We start from the raw sequence: 21,288 nt of genomic DNA on the forward strand, positions 1-21,288 counted from the left end.
TGTTGCTGTATCGCTGATGTTCCAATGTTTTGACAGAATCAGAATCAACAAACTTAGGCGTGCGCAGCATTATAGAACAGTGCTTTCAAAAAATTGTTCTACAGCGCCATCTAGTGGCGAGTTACAGAAAAATTGATAGCCTAAAAACCTTCTCTATGAAAAATTACTCATACATGTCAAGTTTCATCACGATCGGTTGAGCGATGTAGAAGTTTATCACTTACCAACCAACCAACCAACCAATCAATCAATCAACCAACAAACATCTATTTTTATATATTAGATGATGATGATAAGAGAGGGTTATTTCCTAAAAAACTACAACAGTGGTCACAGTTGAAGTCGGTTAAAAACAAAATAACATTATAAACTGAATCAGGTTTTTAGAGTTCGGCAGAGCCGTACTCTCACCATCTGACCTGATAGACCACTCACCATACAGACTAATCGGCTTCGTTGAGAAGCTAGCTTTATTTGGTCGAGTGTGAATAGGTGTGAGTCACAATAAACCTAAACTAACATATGTCTAGCTGATCTACAAATTGGCAGAATGACTTCGGAGCTACAACGATTCTATGGACGAGTTTATACCATGTGAATGTGGTTGGCCTACTCAACTACGGGTCCATTGAAAGTTCGGATTGTCAAACACAAGACAGCAAAGAGAAACAAGTGAGTTGAGAACAGCAGACATGTTTGAATCCACCAACATATCATAAAATTGGTGCGAAGCTGAAATTAATCAGGCGAAGTATTAATAATTGCGAAAGATGTTCGAGGAAGCCTCTTATTAATCGAACAACGATGCATTCAGCCATGTGGGTGGAAAAATACATAGCAGTGCACTTAACTTGAAATTTTTCAATCTAAAAAAGATGGTTAGCAATAATAACCATCAAAACGATCATCATCAGAATATACTTGGTAGTGAAAAATAACTGGCAAAGATAATTTTCAACTTAAAAAGGTTGGTTGGGTAACAGGATCAATGTTTTCTTAAAAAAGGAATTGTTTTCCTGCCGACGTCGGCAAAGTGGATTAAAGGTCACGACAGGAGTAAAGATAATCGCATTGCTGACTCTTTAGCCAAAGAAGCGGCTGGACTAAGAATTTTAGGACCCAGTGGCCCCTACGGCCTGATGACTTCGACAATTGCGGAAACTAGCCAAACGTTACATTCATGCTCAATCCCTAAAGAGATGGGATGAAATCAAAGGATGCAGTCTTGTCAGGATCACCCTGGGCGATCCTGGGAAGCTGGCGCCGAAGAAATATCTGGCGATGACCAGGAAAAATCTACGCTCAACTGTAGCTGCCAACTAAGGAAACATGTCCACAATATGGGGCTAGTGGATACACCTCTACGCAGGATGTGTGAACAGGAAGATGAAACTGTCAGGCATGTCCTATGCGAATGTCCGGAGTTATCGTCATTAAGATCGTGTGTGTTCGGCGACTCGTGGCCTACAACGGCGATATAAAGGAAATGTCTCCTAGAGACCTGTCCACCTACCTGGAAAGGACAGGACGGATGAAGACCCAGGAGTACAAATCCTTGGAAGGATGTACAATGGGTCACATGTGGCCTAGGTGCTGTGGGCCTACACTCACCCTCCCTACTCTACAGATACAGATACCCAACCAACCTAAGCTCATTGATGAAAAAGGAAGTCCCACACGTTATTTGCCGGAGGATAAAAGCTAATTCGTAAAAGAGGAGGATACTCGCCACTCTAGGAGAGGCTACTATACAGCCAAAATTGAAAACGGGTTACTCACTAGGAGGAGTTTTATCGCCACAGTTCTGTCGATGACTTCCTCAGAAAAGTATCAGAAGGAAGACTTCCATTGCCTAGGATATGCGGACGATCTGGCGGTACTCATAAAAGGCAAATTTGCTGGCATTATATCAGAGCATACAAAGGGGGCTCTAAACATAGCCAAGAGGTGGTGTGAATATCAGAATTTCTCCCCAAAAACCACCGTCGTTATGTTTATAAGAAAAAGGGCAGAGGACTGAAATACCTAGGAGTGACTTTCGACCACATGGCAACTTCACGAAAGACCTAAATCTTAATTTCAAGGTTGTGAGGGTAGTGAAAGGTTTACTCAGAGGACATTGTCGGCTTATAAAACATATGAGCATCATGGGCCTGGCGGAAGAAACTCCATGCAGGAGGAAGGAGGAAGATGAAACCAAACTACACATGCTTTGTGAATGAGAGGAGTTACCAATAATAAGGCATAGGGAATGAACGACCAGAGGCTATACGTTATATGAAGGCACCACTATCAAGGCCTTGGAATCTCATCAAGGAGATCAAGCTTGATAAAGAGCTCTGATAACCAAGGAACATCACAATAGATCTGCAGAAATCGCAATGAAGCGAACCGTGTGTCAGCTCCCTATGAATCTAATCTAATTCGATCTACCTTCTGCTGTTCGATGACAGTGTTCTGAGCTAACAGGCCATACGGGCAATATTTTTGAGAATGCCGTTTACATGAATCACTAACATGGTCTGTGCAGGAATTTAATCCTGAGGTAGGACCGCGTTGATGTCAAATGAACTGGAAGATTCCCTGTTAACATCCATATAAGATAATCTATCCAAAAAACAAACTGACCAATAAAGTTGATGGAAGTCCCTGGTAATGTACATGATTGAATGCCCTTTACTTCTTCGCAAGCCTGTATTAACAGCCAAACAACTTGCGGAGGATGGGTGTAAATAGTAAATATTTTGACATGCCAGGACATGTGTCATTGATAATGAGACTAAAAAAGTTTTTTTGATCCTTTTCTGGTGGAATTTTATACACTCTCTGAGTTCTCTCTATGCCATGTGTAAAGAGGTTTATTTTTTATGGTTCGAAGTTGAATTGGAAGCTCAAATGTTATTTTGACTTTATGGTTTTTTCGATTTGGACAGTTGGAGGAGAGTTGGAGGGCCTGTTACTTTTTGTAATTGTGTGTCTTAGTACCATGCTATTTATATAACCGTGTTAACGCGTTGTTAACACGATCTAAAAAAACATCAAATAGGGGTTTCAGCTACACAATAATGACCCTTGTGGAGCTTCGTTTACCTTTGATATTCGTAAATTGAGTCTTCTGTCGATCCAATAAATGGTACTTTCTCAAGAGGAGTTGACATCACCTCTACTTACTCAAACTTTTACTTTGAGCACCATTGATGAGATTTTTTGGGTAGAAACAGCGATTTCTTATGTTGGATCACGAACAAATACTTTGTTTTGGGATCTGGCTTGAATAAATTCATTCATCAGTTTTGTCTCACAGGAAGTTCTTTCCTGAACCTCACAGTGTGTCTACAATCCGGGTCCTTCAGACCATACAATTCCAGCCTGCTGAACTTTTCACTAGACCTTCATTTTGTTGTGAACGACTGAAAATCCCGATCAGGCCCAATTTTTTATTTGGTTTCAAAGCTTTTGGAGAACGATCACGATTAGAATAGTACTGCCATGTAGAGCAGAGGTTCTCAAACTTATTTTGTCTACCGCCCACTTCGAGAATTAATTATTTTCTAGCGCCCCCCAAATTTTTTTACTTTACTACATCTTAAGAATCACAATCGCTGTCATGATTTCAATAATGAAATTATGTGTGTCTTGTGAAAATAAGACTTTCTGATGAGGGTAATGTAAAACACCATTTTGTAATATTAGGAAAACTTTTATTCATGTTATCAAAACTAACATTTCAATTTGAATTTTAAAACATATTTATGTGAAGGATGAATTTGATGATTTTTAACAAGTTTGTTAATATCAGGCTCGAATTTACTCAAAAACAGCCGTAAGTCACCGCGTTCGGTAATCTCCAACCGATTTCTCTTTTTAGTTAGCAACGTTGCCACAGCACTAAATCCACGTTCACACAAATACGATGATGGGAATGCTAACAAAAATCGTTGAATAATGGACCACAATCCAGGGTACAATTGCGGCATTGGCTTTTGTAGCCAAAATTATTGGTATCCATTCTTGAATTTTATTTTCATTTCCTCGTTCGTTATCAGCTGAAAGAAGAACTCTATGAGTTCTTCTTTCAGCTGGAGTGATCCTGCTCTGTTGACATTTGAAAAAGAATTCAACACCCAGTCCGGTATTTCCAATTTTAAAATGTCCTGGAATTGTTCTGTGAAATCACTTTGGAGGTTCTCCAAATGTTGGCAGTAGACAAGCAAGTCGTTGTTGTTGAAGGGTACTGCTGACCAATTAGAGAAATTGCGAAACTCACGTCTGCCGATATTATTCTTGTATAATAGCAATTTGGCTACAAAAGCAGCAATGACATTTTTTGTTTCAATCAAATTCAAGCCGTCACCTTGAAGTTGGAGATTGACATCATTAAATAGTTTATACAGGTCTGTCAAGTACGCAATATCATTCTTTGAAGTGATGAGGTTGTCGTGCAATTATTTGTCTTTGTTTTCCAAGAACTCTATTACAGAGTCAAATAGATTGTAAAATCGAGCCAGACAGTTACCTCTTGATAACCAACGCACTTCTATGTGAAATAGCAATCGGGTGAAATCTTCATCATTAGCAACACAAAGCTGATTAAATAATCTGTCATTTATAGAGCTGTTTCGAATTTTATTGATTGCTTTGATGATATATTACAGTGATTGAGAGAGGCGTTCACTAAAATTTTTCGCAACCAATTGTTGCCTATGAATGACGCCATGTACAACGAGCACATCTGGAATTTGATTTTTTAAGTACGCTATGAAGCATTTGTGACGTCCTGTCATAGCTGGTGCGTCATCCTTAGCAGTTGATATAATATTCTTCAGTGAAATTTCTTTCTCATCACAAAATTGTTCCAGTGTATTATATATGGTTTCTCCTTTTGTATCCGTCTCTAAATTTCTGGCAAATAGTAGTTCTCGATATATTTTCTCATTTTTAATAAACCTCACGTATGACAACAACAATGCTTTATTGGTTGGCAAAGTGAACTCATCTGACTGAATTGAGAATTTAGAAGTCTTCAGATGAAGACTTCTAAAAGGGAAAGAAAGTTTTTGGCTTTCTACTACTCCATCTGATACAAAAAAAAGGGATGAGAGAATCTTCCAAAGAAAGGAAGGAAGTAATCAATTTGAAACTCTATACATGAATGTGTAGATCATGCAAAGAAGTAACTTTCAGACACAAACTGAAAGAAAGTCCTCCTGAAACAGCTACTTTCATATAAACATTGAATTACACGAAAGAAAATAATTCTTTCGAAACAAATACTTCTATATGAACACTGAATCATACAGAAGATACTTTTCTCTACTCAGTTTGTATTTCAAACATTTGTTGTGGAATAAGAATCAGATATCATTCACATGAGTTCTACTTTGAATGAATGGTAATAAATTGTACTCACATAGAACACTGTCACCCTCACTCTTCAATGTTTTCAGCCATCTCATCAATTCGTCTTTGTAGGAAGATCGGAGTCTGTCGTCGTCTTACTTAGAAGCCGCTGAAGAAAGTTTTGACACAATTGGCTGAGCTGAGTGTTTCTTTTCCAGTTCTTTTTTATCTGAATGCATTTTATTCAAATGATCTTCTGGCCTTGAGGGTTTCATCGCTTCATTCGAAAATGTTTTTTGACAAAGAAGGCACATAGGCGAAGATGGATTTGTGGGATTTTCAATAAATTCATATTTTATATATTCCGCGCTATACTGCCGTTTCTTCTTTTTTGCTTCCGACATAATTTTGTCTTCAAAAATGCCGCCCACGAGAGGCGTTATCGCCCACTTTGAGAAAGCCTGATGTAGAGGGTAAGGGACAGAAGTTGAACCTGCTAGAGTCTCTGGAAATAAATAAGGGTAAACGTTGGGGTTTCCTGCCGAACGACCAACAGGAGGTTGACCACTCACAATTTTCAAACCTTTTTTCATAATACCAATCAGTTTTTTAATACTGAAAAATTTACACTGGGAGTGTAATTGGTATACAATTTCTACTTGGTATCGCTTTCACTATTAGCTAAGTTAGATACCTACTATTGTTGTATATAAGAATTGTAGCTGAGTGTGTTACATTCATTTTTAACGAGCTACGTTGGTTTATGTAACAGATTGGAAATACAGTCGAAATGAAAGAGGCCTTTAGTGATGATCATGTAAAAATTTCGAGTCACTTAGGTGAGCTCCTATTTTTCGTCAGTTGTTGGCCTTTATAGAAACTGATAAGTGCCACAAAAATTAATTTCAACCTTCACCGAAAAGCAGCAATTTCGATAAGAAAAACTCACCCTATTGACCGGCCTATTATTTCAACCTGTATCATAAATGTGAGCTGGTAGAGTTTCAGCTAAGAATAGTTTTTAGAACGGGCCGCTGCCTTCTCGTCTATCTTTAACTTTGAGTTTTTGGGAATCTATTATTTCTTGGCCGAGATATTAACAGCATCGCACCTTTCAGACGAAGGTCGCATTTATTTGGAGTACGGTAATACTAAACTTCAAATTATGACGTTGCAGATAAGTAGAATAAATCGATTTGGCATAAAATTCAGGGCGTTGAAGTTTTTATGATTATTTAATGTTTAAGCACTGGCAAATCAGTGTTATCTAAGTCGGTTCGACGTGGGTGCTTTGTTCACTCACTCGAATTTACCGCCGTGTTGGTCGGTGGTTAAAGCCCCAGGTTGAACGATCGATTTTCACTTGCTATCGTCCAACCCGTGTTATGAATTACACGTTAAAAGGTAAGACCTCGTTAATCCTTAGCTCGCACAAGTTTCGACTTCTAAGGGTTGTCGTTCGTAGGTGTACGACAGCTGTTAACGAAAAAACAGATTTCAAACAGATTTAAACAGTGTTAACAGTAATGATATTGATAAGTGGCCACTCGAATATTTTTTGTATATTTATCTAATACTTCTGGATCTTTGGTTTTCCATAATTGAACGAAAATGTTGGTTACTTCCAGGGAAAGAAATAAAATCAACAAAGAAAACTCTTTGCAAAGATGCATAGATAAAACCCGAAAGAAAAAACCCTACTATAAACACTATAAACTACTATAAAAATCCGTTATGGAATGAAAACAAAAAATATTCTCAGGAATGCTACACACTAATTCACTGTATTGATTCAAAATTTCACTTACATGAGATACTATCATTCTTATGGTGTACTTCGGAGTTTCGAGACAGGACACTTGTCCTAGGATCTGGTGTAGTAGGGGTGGCGAAAGTTGTTGTTTCCAACAGAGATACCTACTTCTCCAACTATGTGACATTCCCATCGTTAAATATATTCGACTTGATGAACTGTCCAGTTGAGAGTTTTTGCCATCCTCTTCTTACTCTCGCGTCTTCTTCTCAGGCAGCACTCTCTGTACCTTCCTTAGCCTAGGATGTCCTGGCAGTGGCTAATCGAAATTAGGTTTTTCATTATTAGAAAATACAATATGGTCATGGGTTTGCCAATTCTAAAGTTTATGCTGATGGCCTGGTATCTGTCAGTAACAATCAAATTCATGGTTTTGGAACAATTATACTGTAGGAGTTGTTAGTCAAATTGAAATAGTTCATAAAATAAGAAGAAGATCGTTCGTTATATTCTCAAGGACAAAAAGGTTTTCTTTTCTAACAGATGGTGGAATACTAAGACGCCAAGGGATCGAAAAAATATAATATAATATAAGTAACATGTATTCCAACACCAGATAGCGATGTTTTGAGCCGGCACAGGTTTCATCAGTTGTGCTAGAATGAACCACAAATGATTTGCCAGACTCAATGGTCCATAAACGACAAGTTCAAGAAAGCGATGACATATTATATATCCCCTTGTGATGACGTCACCTATGGATTTGACAGATGCGCCTATCTACAAATGTCAAAGATAAACAAGGTTGCGAAGTTTCAAAGCCAAGCTTCTTTGGGCTCTGGATTTATCTAGTTGCTTTGCAGTGAAAGCTACAACGAAATCTAGTAGAAGAATGTCGGTTGGTGGTACATGTCGAAACGTGATATTACTACGGACCGCCTTAAGGAAACTCATTTATCTTTGATATTCGTGTATTGAGTCTTCTCTCTATCTCACAGATGGCGCTCTCTACTCATTTGAATCCATCAATGGATTTGTGGTTCTACCAAGTACTAGGTACTAATGAAACCCATTGCAGGTCGAAACAGTGTATTTTGTTGATATTAAATCATGTATGCTGTGCTCTCGGGCTATGATTTCAACAATATAGTAGAATAATGCTGTCAAAATGCTTGCAGATACTGTTACTTTTTTGTTATTATAAACTATATTGTGACGAACAGAGATTCCTGATGATTCTGAGAACAAATAAAATTGGTTATTCTAACCAGTCACTCAATTTCTCATTTACACAAAAAGTTGTTAATGCTTTAATTGATAGGCTTTTGACGCCAAAAACTGTGGAACAAATGCCAAATACACAATTAGTGTACCTAATGATGACAAGTATCAACGATTAGGTTTTTATTATTTTCTTAAATTATTTTATCACGCTTTTATTAGCTTCACCTGTATATATGTATGTATGTATGTTTGTTTGGATGTTAGTTTGTTTGATTGTAACTCTCAAGCTCCGGATCTGTCTTTGACAGAATTATCGACATTATTGCTTGATTTATTCGCGGGCAGATGGCGTTGTACGTAACCTCCTTGATATAATTCGAACTCACTTTACATGTATTTGTTCATTTGAAAAAAATATTTCATTTTCATTAACACGCGCACCTGCTGCTTTTGTAACCCTAAAAAACACGCTTTCAAAGAACATCGAACAAATTTTTTTCAACTAAGCCCAAAACAATAACGAATGAAAAATACTAGAATTATTATGAAAAAGCGTTTGTTGTTTTAAGCTTATTTACAAAAAATATTTTAGACTTTTCAGTTCGATGTTTTTTAAAAGCGTGTTTTTTAAACTGTATTTATTTTATGATACAGATCACCGAATTGCATTTGAAATATATAGACGTGTTACGTTGTAGAATTTTGGAAATGTATGATAACTATTTTTTTAAATTTTTTAGGTAAAATGTCTTCAAAAAGAACCGTTCTCAGCAGACCCCGGACGAAACTATACGATGCTAATTACAACATTGGTGAAAGTTATTACAAGTCAGCTTTGGACAGGTTGGACAGGAAATATTCAGGAAGGCCCCTAACACCTCCACGTCAAACTACACCATTAGGTAAAACAGAAAACTATACAATCCTTCTTTCGTTTCAGGGTGTTCAAGTGAAAAATGTATTTATGAATGTTCTGATGATGAGAGAGATCAGGAGAAAACACAGACTTCAAATTCTGCTGATGTTGAAGTTTCGTCCTTTTATTGGATCATTCTCAGGATATTTTCAATATTTTCATAGGCTCCTTGTCCATATTCTGTGGAAGAATGTCAGTAACTTCATTAATATTTTCAAATTTACTGGTATTTTGGGATGGTGGGGTTCAAGAAAAACGTTGACAATGATTTTTGTGGGTTTTTTCTGGATTCTACCAATCAAAAACGCCAGTACATTGAACAAAATAAATTTTGGATCAGGTTTAGACTAGATTTGGATAGAAACGGAAAAACATACGAACACGTGGGGGAATTGGCCAATATTTGGATGAAAATCCATAACGTATTCAAATAACGATTCATTGTGTTAGGAATCACACGTTAAAAGGTAAGACCTCGTTAGTCCTTAGCTCGCACATGTTTCTCAACTTCTGAGAGTTGTCGTTCGTATGGGAGTGGCAGCTGATTAACGGAAAAACAGATTTTAAACAGATTGTGAGATTTACACTGAACAGTTTATTAAAGCGAAACACGTGTTTCGCTATACATTAACTTCTTCAGGCGCGTTCATTCAGAAGAATATGAACACACCTGCAGAAACTATTGTATAGTGGAATACGTGTTCTGTTTAGTAAAAATTTCACAATACCATACCATACCTATACCATCATTCAGAAACAATTCTTAATGAGGTCACACTCAGTAAATGTTTGTGTTGGTGGTTTCAAGTGTACCATTCAGTTCATACGAATTGAAAATTGTGAATAAATTTGAATTTGAAAGCACACGGTTTACTACTGTTAACTGTTACTGTTAGGTTAGGTTAGGTCTGAAGTGAGTGGGTCTATTTGACCCTCCACCGCAACCCGTAAGGGTTTATTGTGGATCACACCTATTCATACTCGATCAAATAAACCCAACTTCTCAACGAAGCCGATTAGTTTGTATGGTAAGTGGTCTTTCAGGTCAGATGGTAAGAGTACGGCTCTGCCGAACTCTAAAAACCTGATACGGTCCCTAGAGGGGCAGGCACAAAGAATATGCTCGGCTGTTTCATCATTTTCCAACCAGAGGCGACACACACTGTCTTCCGACAGTCCAAGTCTCTGCATGTGATGATTCAAATGACAGTGGCAGTAGTTCATCCCTACTGTAGTCCAACAACTGTTTGGTATCAAGCTTTGAAGGGCGAATAAACGACTCGGAGTGAGCCAATCCTGGAAGATTCTGCCAGAAGTCCATGCCACAGTATATGTATTGATGTTTCATCATTTTCCAACCAGAGGCGACATACACTGTCTTCCGACAGTCCAAGTCTCTGCATATGATGATTCAAATGACAGTGGCAGTAGTTCATCCTTACTGTAGTCCAACAACTGTTTGGTATCAAGCTTCGAAGGGTGAATAAACGACTTGGAGTGAGCCAATCCTGGAAGATTCTGCCAGAAGTCCATGCCACAGTATATGTATTGTTGTTTCATTATTTTCCAACCAGAGGCGACACACACTGTCTTCTGACAGTCCAAGTCTCTGCATATGATGATTGAAATGACAGTGGCAGTAGTTCATCCCTACTGTAGTCCAACAACTGTTTGGTATCAAGCTTCGAAGGGTGAATAAACGACTTGGAGTGACCAATCCTGGAAGATTCTGCCGAAGTCCATGCCAAAGTATATGTTCTGTGTTTCATAATTTTCCAACCAGAGGCGACACACTGTCTTCCGACAGTCCAAGTATCTGCATATGATGATTCAAATGACAGTGACCTGTAAGAAGGCCTGTTAGATATCGTAGTTCATCCCTACTGTAGTCCACCAACTAGTTGGTATTAAGCTTCGAAGGGTGAATAAACGCCTTGGAGTGAGCCAATCTTGGAAGATTCTGCCAGAAGTCCATAAATCTTCTTGCCATCCAGGTGTTCAATGTTTGTTTAGCAAAGCCTAAAGCGATGCCAATGACCGGTTCTGGTCCGATGAAGCTGCTTGTAGCCCCCTCCTTTGCACGGGAGTCAGCAGCCTCATTGCCTTCCCCGCCAGGAATCCAGACCAGACACTATTTGTTGAGTCTTCCTATCGAGGAGAGTCGTTTTTGGCAATTTGTTACTAATTTAGACGTTGCTTGGTAGGAGCGTCTATGTACGAATTGAAAATTGTGGATAAATTTAAATTTGAAAGCAGTTCTGTTAACTGTTACTACTAACAACTAATGAATTCTTACATTATTAAGATGTGAATTTACTTGTCAGAATAGGTGGTTATTGTTGCATCGCCGGTATGTAATATTTTCAGAATTAATATGACCTGGTGTGTCGTACATATAGCACAAGAAAATAAACGTATTGATAAAGAAAGGTTTTGACTTTATATTCTCAATCTTTATAGAAAACATGTAGGAATCCTCCAAAGAAAGAAAGAAAGAAAGCAATAATTTCAAAAATTAACTTCACAAAGATGTATAGACCATGAAAAGAAGTAACTTTCAAACTGGAAGAAAAAGCCTTCTCAAAACAGCTACTTTCACATTGACATTGCATTACACGAAAGGAAAGATACTTTCGAAACAACTACTGTAGCGGTTTGTATGAATATAAATGAAAGCTAACTAGTTTAGTGATCCAATAATTTTTCTGATTTTTTTTTGAACAATTGTTTTTTGTCGACGTTTCGAATTCAATTAAATTCAGATTCAGATGAATGAAATCGTTGTGCGGTTGTGAGATGTATGACGTAAGCGGTGAGTACTAGCGAATAGCGATAGCGGTAGCGAAATCTTAGGAAAAGCACATTATAAATCGTATATTTAACAAATTACGTTCGTAATGATATTGATACTAATACTGATTCTTTGAAAAAAATATGTTTTTCTGTTAACCAGCTGTTAACCACCCCTACAAGCAACATTCCTCAGAAGTCGAAACTTGTGCGGGCTTGTGTAAACGAGGTCTTACCTCTCAACGTGTGATTCCTAACACGGAATACTAATACCAATAACAATACCAATACCAATACCAATACTGATACCGATACCGACACCGATACCGATACAGCTACAGATACAGATACAGATACTGATACTAATACTGAAACTGATACCGTTATCAATACCTATACTTATATCTATACCTATACCGATACCAATACCAATACCAATACCAATACCAATACCAATACCAATACCAATACCAATACCAATACCAATACCAATACCACTACCACTACCACTACCACTACCAATACCAATACCAATACCAACCAATACCAATACCAATACCAATACCACTACCACTACCACTACCACTACCACTACCACTACCACTACCAATACCAATACCAATACCAATACCAATACCAATACCAATACCAATACCAATACCAATACCAATACCAATACCAATACCAATACCAATACCAATACCAATACCAATACCAATACCAATACCAATACCAATACCAATAACAATACCAATACCAATACCACTACCAATACCAATACCAATACTAATACTAAACAAAGACTGAAAAACTACTCAAACATACAAAAAACCCTCTTTCCTATTCAGTTTGTACTCCTAAAGTTCGTTATGGAATTGAATCAGATATCATTCACAAGATTGCTATATAATATCGTGTATGGAAGTGGTATAACTTCACTAACATGGAACAATGTCATCCTGAATGACGGACATCCGATGTTTTGGAATAATACACTTGCACCACTTCAGCACTAATCTGGATAACATTACAAAATGAAGCACTCAATCCATTCATAAAATTCCGTCTTTATGTCACGATTAAGTCGAATCCATTCATATCATCGATGGTAGTACATAATGACATTCTTATTTGATTTAATCCCAGCCATAGGAATCTTGTTTGAATTAAAAGGGGTATACATGTTTACATGTATAAACAAAATTCAGAATCGATCCTTGCGGTACCCCGCATATTATTTTTTTTGAACTGATTATGTCGCCCATATTTACTGTCACAATATTTCTCTTTTGAAGTTTTATACTTGAAATGCAAGATCCAAACAACCACTGACAAGTTATCAACAAGTCATCACAATATGGCTTTTTGAATACTTCAAATTCAATTCGAAAACTGCCATATATCATTGCTGAAATAAAATATTCCCATTATCCATGGAATTCTATCTGTAGTGAGGTCCCTGAACCTGAAGAGCACACTGTTTGAAAGTTTAAATGTCGTTTGATAAATTTATGTTCCCTTTCACAAGATGTTGCGGTTTTTAATCTATAAATAACATTTTCATTCGAAATGTATTCACGAATTTGTACGGGAATGCGTTGGAGATCCGCGGTGTCCAAACAGAAATCGAAATTTTTCAACCCACACCTTCCAATTTACTGTAAATATCGGTTGATGAATCGAGTTTTTTAGAAATATCACTGTTGTTGGTTTTAGGTTATAAATAACGATCTGAACTTGAATACTGGGCGTATACTGTCAGCACGCCTATTATTTAGGTTATATATATTGAAAGGATGTTGAAAAATTTGTAAAGGTTTCAAAAAATGATCGAGTTACTGATTGAAATTCAAACATGTTTCTAGAAGAAAGTGAACTACTGGAAAAAACTACGGATATTTGCTGATCTCAGCGAAAATATATTCTGTATCATTGCATATGTCGAGTAATTGAATTTTGTGAGCATTTTTGTATTCATTCCAGTTTATTTTCGCTAATGGGCTTGCTTCATGGTTTACAGTTCATTTGGTAGTAATTTTAAATTGAAAAACAGTGTACTTTGTTTCAGCTCTCTAAATAGCGTTGATTTCCTGTAATTAATTATTAAAAATCAGATTTTCTTGGCCCGTGACGTCACGGGCCTAGTCCCGCTTCTTGTTCGATTGACCAATAGGAACAATACAAATAATGAACATTGCCAAATTGTAAAATCCACGAAGCGTATAAACAGTTTCTGATTCATTCGTGATTCAAAGTAAAATCACACTCACTTTCGACAACTAAATCTAAGAAGAAAGTGTAAGAAATGTATTGGAAGGTAGAATTAATTATACATGGAATATAGATAACACAAAACGCAAATAAAACGTTATTTTTGAAATATCTCCGGCAGTAGACATTTTCATGTTGATATCACAGGAATTTTAATAATGGAAGTGTATATGAAACCGTTAACGTTCAAATTCATGAAAACATTTTCTATATGAAAACATATGTACTCGAAAACCATGGTTCTAAATAGAATTCAACGAGCTATATTTTCAAATGGTTCTCGAACGCTCATGAACCCTAATAAAATAAATCAATTGTGCATTCATGCCACCCACCAAAAATATGAAATTCCACGTTATATATTACCCATATTGTCACCCAGCCAGCTATCTCTCATCAATGTTTGAGACAATGTACTCTTTCTAATGTTTCATAACTACGCATTTTCGTTAAAATAATTGACACCTGGCAACACCGCTGTAGACACGCTCAATTTTATTGATCAACTGACACGCGGCCAAATTAACCGTTGCTTCTTGAATTTTTCTTTTTCTGCAAATATAAAGAGGTATTGGGACCTCTTTTGAGCTAGCCAATTTCATAGGAGAGGGATTCGAAGACAAAGTATCAACCTTGGCCGTATTTGTTGATCTGAGTAAAGCTTTCGATTGTGTCTCAAAAAATATTTTACTCGAAAAGCTGGAATACTATGGTCTCAGAGGTATATCTCTTGATTTGATGCGATTTTATATGACAAATCGAACACAATCTGTGTACCATGACAATAAATTCAGTAAACAATCCCCAATAGAATATGGAGTACCACAAGGCAGTATTCTTGGACCCTTGCTGTTTCTTATATATATAAACGATTTGCCCTCTTCAAATAATATGAAGACTATCTTATATGCCGACGACACAACATTTTATACGAGTGTAAGACAAGGAGAGGAAACCACCGTTATCCAGGACATAACTGAGTCAGCTAATGATTGGTTCAACGCAAATAAATTACGAATCAATAAAGCGAAAACAGCTTCTATGATATTCTCAAACCAAGGAAATGATGCTCAGTCGTTGAAGTTTTTCGAAATCCACTTGGACAGCAACTTGTCGTGGAAAACTCACACAGACAATGTTTCGAGTAGGTTATCTAAGGCCATTTATGCTATTAGACAAGTTAAAATTAATTTAGGTAGGGAAGCGGCTATCATGACATACCATTCACTATTTCATAATGTTATGACATATGGATTATCAAATTGGGAACACTCTATCTACTTACAGCCTATTTTTTTACTCCAAAAAAGAGCAATTAGAGCAATTGTAGGTTTAAACAGATTGGAAAGTTGTAAGCCGTGGTTTGTACAGCTAGGTATTTTGACGTTACCTTCATCAGTCATATATACTAACTTGGTATTCATAAAAAAAATATCAGCAACTATCAGACACTTAGTGATAATTATAATTATAATACAAGAAATAGAGACAACCTGCTGATTCCACAACATAAATTAGCAAGTACTAGTCGCAATTATCTAGGAATGAGACTGTTCAATAAATTAACTATTGAAATGAAAGATACACACCTGGAAATATTCAAAAAGAAACTGAAGAGTATTCTGTTGAGGAAAGCCTACTACGAAGTAAATGATTTCGAATTGTCCTAAGTTAATTTGAATTACAATTCCTGTGATTTTTTCATTCTTTTGGTTGAATTTGTTTCAAATTATTACATAATACTCCTAACTCTTATTTATAAATATGACTTACAGATTTGTTAATAATCTATATGGACCTTAATATGTTTATGTTTCACTTTAAAATTTTGTTTCATATGTCATGTGTTAGTAATCATGTTGTAATTTTACAATGTAAATAATTTATAATTTACAATTTTATATATGTCATATATGTGTATTGTATGTGACTTGTCCTGGCTAAGTCAACGGCCGCTGAGGGTCGTGTTCGTTGTGTGAAGTGGCCCCGCCATGAAGTCACCCCCCAAGTCTCTAGCGACTTCACCGCAACCCCCTGGCCTACCACCACCCTCAAGTTCTTTCACTAGGGCGCCAGTTATTGCATTTCTGCGGTGTGTCTATCTCCCGCAGACCGCTAAGGGTGTCTATCCGGGGATATCGCGACGCCTGGCGTCTGAAGTCATGTCTCTCGACGCTGCCGGATAACTATTAGCCGTGTAATAACGTATCCTAGGTATGTCTATTACGTAAGTCAGCAACACCTCTTGTGCGATTATTCGCGGAATTTCGCGCATTCTTTCTGCACATCGTCTCGAGTATCGTCTGGATTCTGTGGTCGCTTTGGAGACTGACGGTCTTGCTCGAAGATTCAGCAGGACTCGGAGACTCACCTGGAATTGATTAACTCTCCTGGGGGTGTCGTCTTCCTGAAAATGGTGTCCAAGTTTTATTCGCGTCGTCCCCTGACTATCACAAGATGAGTTGCTGACATCCATTCTCCTGATATTCGACGTGTTCAAGTCCCTAAAATGCTTCAATACAAATAGACTAGTTTTGGGATACCCGCGACGAATATTTTTACAGGTTTGACGTCTCTAGAAAAAACTAGCAGTACTAGGGGCGCGGCGCTGTGCGACTAGGGCACCAGTTACTTCGATTGAGAGATTGACACGCTGTGTGGGAGTCAGTCGCAGACTAGCTGATCCTACCGGAGTTAAAAAAATACTGCTTCCGCAGAAAATAGTTTCCTGTGGGATTTCGCGTCCGCTTGACGAAGTCGTACTCTGACGAGACGAGTGAAAGTTGGCCGAAACTTTTGGCCGCAGGGTAGAGAAAAGAATTTGCTTCACTGTAGAAGGTCCCGACGTCGATACCGACGGTCAGGCCGAGCCGTTAATCCACTAGAGAAAAACTAATGATAGTTTCATCTTCTTGGAATTTAAGCCCACTCTTATACCACTAGGATGTTGTCACCGTTAGGTATTTAGCGCAGTAAACTCATATGATTTTGGAAAAGGAGATTTTTTTCTATTATCAACTCTATTTACCCCCCAAATTAAGTTCGAATGATGATTTATTTTAATGCGTTATTCTTTTCATAAATCTCATTTCTTTGATCGTCAATTTCTCATTTTGTTTTTGATAAAAATCTACCTCTCCAGTCCATGTAATCCCCCGTAAGTTCCCTTCTCCTTCTTCTTTCTCATCAACAAAATATTTGATATTAACATATATAACTCACCTTTTTTTCTCTTCCATTTTCTGCATCTGTTCGGTCTTCTGGTATTATCCGTTCCAGGTATTTGAATGTTTGCACTGTTATTCTTCTCTTTCAACGTTTTCTTGTACATTTTCAGGTTTTTATTTGAGGTTGAAATGTACCTCCTCCTATGCCTTTTTCTAATGTTGTTGGTGTTCCTTTATTTTGTAATACTCATCAAACATTTTGATTCATTTGATCCAAACTCTTTTCTTCTACTTGTTTCAACATTCTCACATCTATTTACATCTCACTCACATCTACTTCCATTACAGATATTTTCAAAATCAACCTGATTTCAACACGGTTACATTGGAAAGATGGAGTTGAAGATCGATATTGATGTTATTGATATCTTAAAAAGTGTCAGATTGATGAAAACTTGTAGTTTTAGATATTATGTTATTTCTATTGAATTATGAACTTAACTGCTTGTCTGTACACAAGAAGTTTATTAAAATATTTATTTTGATCTATCCGATAATGATAATTTGAAATTTGTTCGATTCAGAATCAGAATTCATGATGAATGTGTATACAATCAATTCGAAACATAAAATTCGTTCAAACCGATGACAAAATATCAACCTGTTCCGACTACTTGTAACATTCATAAAAATAATTTTTTTCTCCGTACATTCTGAATTTCAAAACATTTCCATATTTTTATCGATCTTTTTTGGGTATTTTCACTATCTGAAAAATATGTTTTTTTTTTATCGATGTTGCATTTTTCTATTGCATTTTTCTGTAATGTATGTAATAAGTTATTCTGATGAAGTATAAACTTCAAGAATTCATCCACCTAATTTCGCGCAATGGTATTTTATCACTAGAAAAGAAGTAGACATTTTTGTTGAGCAAAAACTTTTGGAAAAAACCATTACCTGATTGTCTTCATACAGTGCATTCCATTTAAAACGAGCCACCCTGAATAACTTTTGGTACAATGATTTGCACAAAAAAAAATCACGTCAACCATAGTATACAGGGGGACACATTTTGACATATTCATGTTTGCTTACTTCACCTAACGCATCCCCAGGGCATGTTACCAATTTTTTTTAAATGGATCACCCTATATTGTTTCGCATTATCAGATGCTCCATGATGAGCAGATTTCAACAAAGTATCAAACATATGGTCTGAAGCTTATGGTTTGGGAGCTAAAAATTATTTGAGTTGAAAAAGAGCCACCCTGAATAACTTTTGGAACAATGGTTTCCAGGAAGATTAAAAAAAACCTCAAAAATTTTGACATATTCACATTTGATCTAACTTTTCCTATCGCACCCCCAGAGCATATCACCATTTTTTTAATAGATGAATTGTTTTGCATTATCAGATGTTCCATGATGAACATATTTCAACAAAGTAGGATACACTATGGTCTGAAGCTCATAGTTTGGAATCAAAAAATTATTTGAGTTGAAAACGAGCCACCCTGAATGAACTACTGTACAATCTGTTACCTTGTTTCATAGGTGTTTTTGTGAAGTATACTTCAAAAATGTCTAATTTTACCTAGTCAAGTTTGAATTCGATATTCTCTTCATTTTGTACGTGTCTCATTCTACAATACAATTGGTGTTTCTGTTTTTGTCTTGAGAAGCAATGGTTCATACGCTTCGAGAACGGATTGAAATAGTGAGTTTGCACTACTACCAGAATGGAAATAGTGCTAGAGCTGCTGCCCGTATGTTCAATGATAGTCATCCACAAATACGTTTCGGAATTATTGAACAAATTTATGGAAACTGGATCCGTTAACAATGAAAAGCATAACCGTTCGGTAGTTGTCATTGATGAAGCTATTTGTACTGCAGTTTTAAGGCACGTTGAACGAATGGAAAATTCGCAATCTCTTACTGTTATCTCGAAAATCTGAAATCAACTTTGACAGGTTATATCTCGAAAACTAATTGAGTCCGACAAAAAATAAAAAGTGTTCTGAATTCCTACCGTCATGTAGTATCATCTAAGAAAAAATCGCGAAAATCCGTGAGTAACCCATAAAGTATAATTTAGCCAGAATTTCTTGTGTAAAATTTGTTTTTCGGATTGATGTACGTTTAGTTTGAATGGAGAGGTTAATCGGCAAAATTGACGATATTGGAGTGATACGAATCCTCATTTATACCGTCAAGTTTATACCCAACGACTTCGAAAACTGAATGCTTGGGCAAGAATTTTAGGTGACCACATCATAGGACCCTTTTTCATCGATAATTTCACTAGTGATGAATATTTGGATATGTTGGAGAATCTAATGATACCGTGCATCATTAGGGCACTTTGCGATGGTGTACCTCCTCATTATGCAGCTCCAGTGCGACAATTTTTGGATGATCATTTTCCTAGTCGCTGGATTGGCAGAAGAGGTCCTACAGAATGGCCTCCAAGGTCTCCGGATCTCACTTCTATAGATTTCTTTCTATGTGGTCATTTGAAATCTGAAGTGTATGAGATAGAATCAACAATTTTGGAAGATTTGAGAGAGAATATCATGAGGCATTGCAGATAAATAACTCCCGAGATTCTCAACCATGTGAGGGCGACAATGGAAGCTTGTTTGTACCATTGTATGGAAGATTGTGGAAACGTTTTTGAACATTTTCTATAGAAAATGTTTTTCTCCCCATTCTCCAGTCATCAGATTTTGATTCAAGAAATGATAAAAATTAAAAGAGAAATTAAAATTTCTATGTTTTTTACCACTTTTATTTGTAACTAACATTACTGCAGTTTCGTCCTATATGGACATTTTCAAACTCATACAATAAACTAACAATGATTCATTACATTCGCCATTATATACCACCCCTGCAAGTACTAATAGAAATACAGGTGCTTGACTTGATTGGGTACCTGAATTTACAGTTCACAATGCGGATGTGTCAATTTGAAAACCGGAGAGTAAATTAAATCGATTTGGTCATTTAACAGGTTGCACTCGCAATGTTTATGCTTGTGAATTTTCCAGGATTCTAAATAATTGAGTTTGCAACCCTTTCTTGCATAGTGCAGAATTTCCGTATCATTCAGATTCGGAAACTTGTGGTTACATGACAAGGAATGGTTTGAAAACATCAAATCATTTTTTCCTAGTCTGAAGGACCTTTCATGTTCAGCATACCGTTTTTGGAAATTTCGGCCACATTGTCCCACATAAACACTATTACACTCCGGACACTTAAGCTCATAAACTCCAGATTTTTCCAACTTGCCGACCTTATTTTAGGCATTGAAAAGAAAATGAGATAACCTGGCATGTGGTCTGAATGCTACTTCCACATTGTTTTTTCCGAAGAAACCTGCGATTATTTCTGTTCTTTTTCCAAAATATGTTAGCGTTACCCATTTCTTGATTTCTGTTGTCAGACCTGAGGGTATATTAATCTGTAAGTGAATTTCCGGCTTTGTTTCCTGACTAACTTCTGGATAGTATCTGCGTTGAAACCATTATTATGACCTATCTGTGTAATTATATCAATTTCCCTAGCTAGATTGTCTACAGACAAAGGTAATGAGAATGCTCTGTGCAACATTGAATTGTAGGCTGCTAATTTATGACTGTCTGGATGGAATGAATCGCTTGGGATGGTGATCTCTGTATAGCTAGGTTTTCTGAAAACATTGAACTCAAATTTATTCTGATTGTGTGTAATGGCCAGGTTTCTGAAAACGGTATGCTGAACATGAAAGGTCCTTCAGACTAGGAAAAAATGATTCGACGTTTTCAAACCATTCCTTG

At 36.8% G+C, this 21,288-nt stretch overlaps 1 protein-coding gene across 2 annotated transcripts in view; it reads left to right on the plus strand.

The window, feature by feature from the left end:
- The window catches only part of LOC111514857 (uncharacterized), a 47,529-nt gene that overhangs the window by 3,623 nt on the left and 22,618 nt on the right, over positions 1 to 21,288 (plus strand). For both annotated transcript variants that reach the window (XM_074173988.1, XM_074173992.1), the window contains exon 2: positions 9,058 to 9,219. In XM_074173988.1, coding sequence (XP_074030089.1) covers positions 9,063 to 9,219 — 157 coding nt within the window. In that variant the 5' untranslated portion in view covers positions 9,058 to 9,062. The remainder of the gene's footprint in view (positions 1 to 9,057; positions 9,220 to 21,288) is intronic.

The sequence above is a fragment of the Leptinotarsa decemlineata genome, unplaced genomic scaffold (assembly GCF_025532065.1).
Source record: "Leptinotarsa decemlineata unplaced genomic scaffold, Ldec_3_MD MMD2_P_RNA_scaffold_12, whole genome shotgun sequence".
NCBI classification, from domain to species: Eukaryota; Metazoa; Arthropoda; class Insecta; order Coleoptera; family Chrysomelidae; genus Leptinotarsa; species Leptinotarsa decemlineata.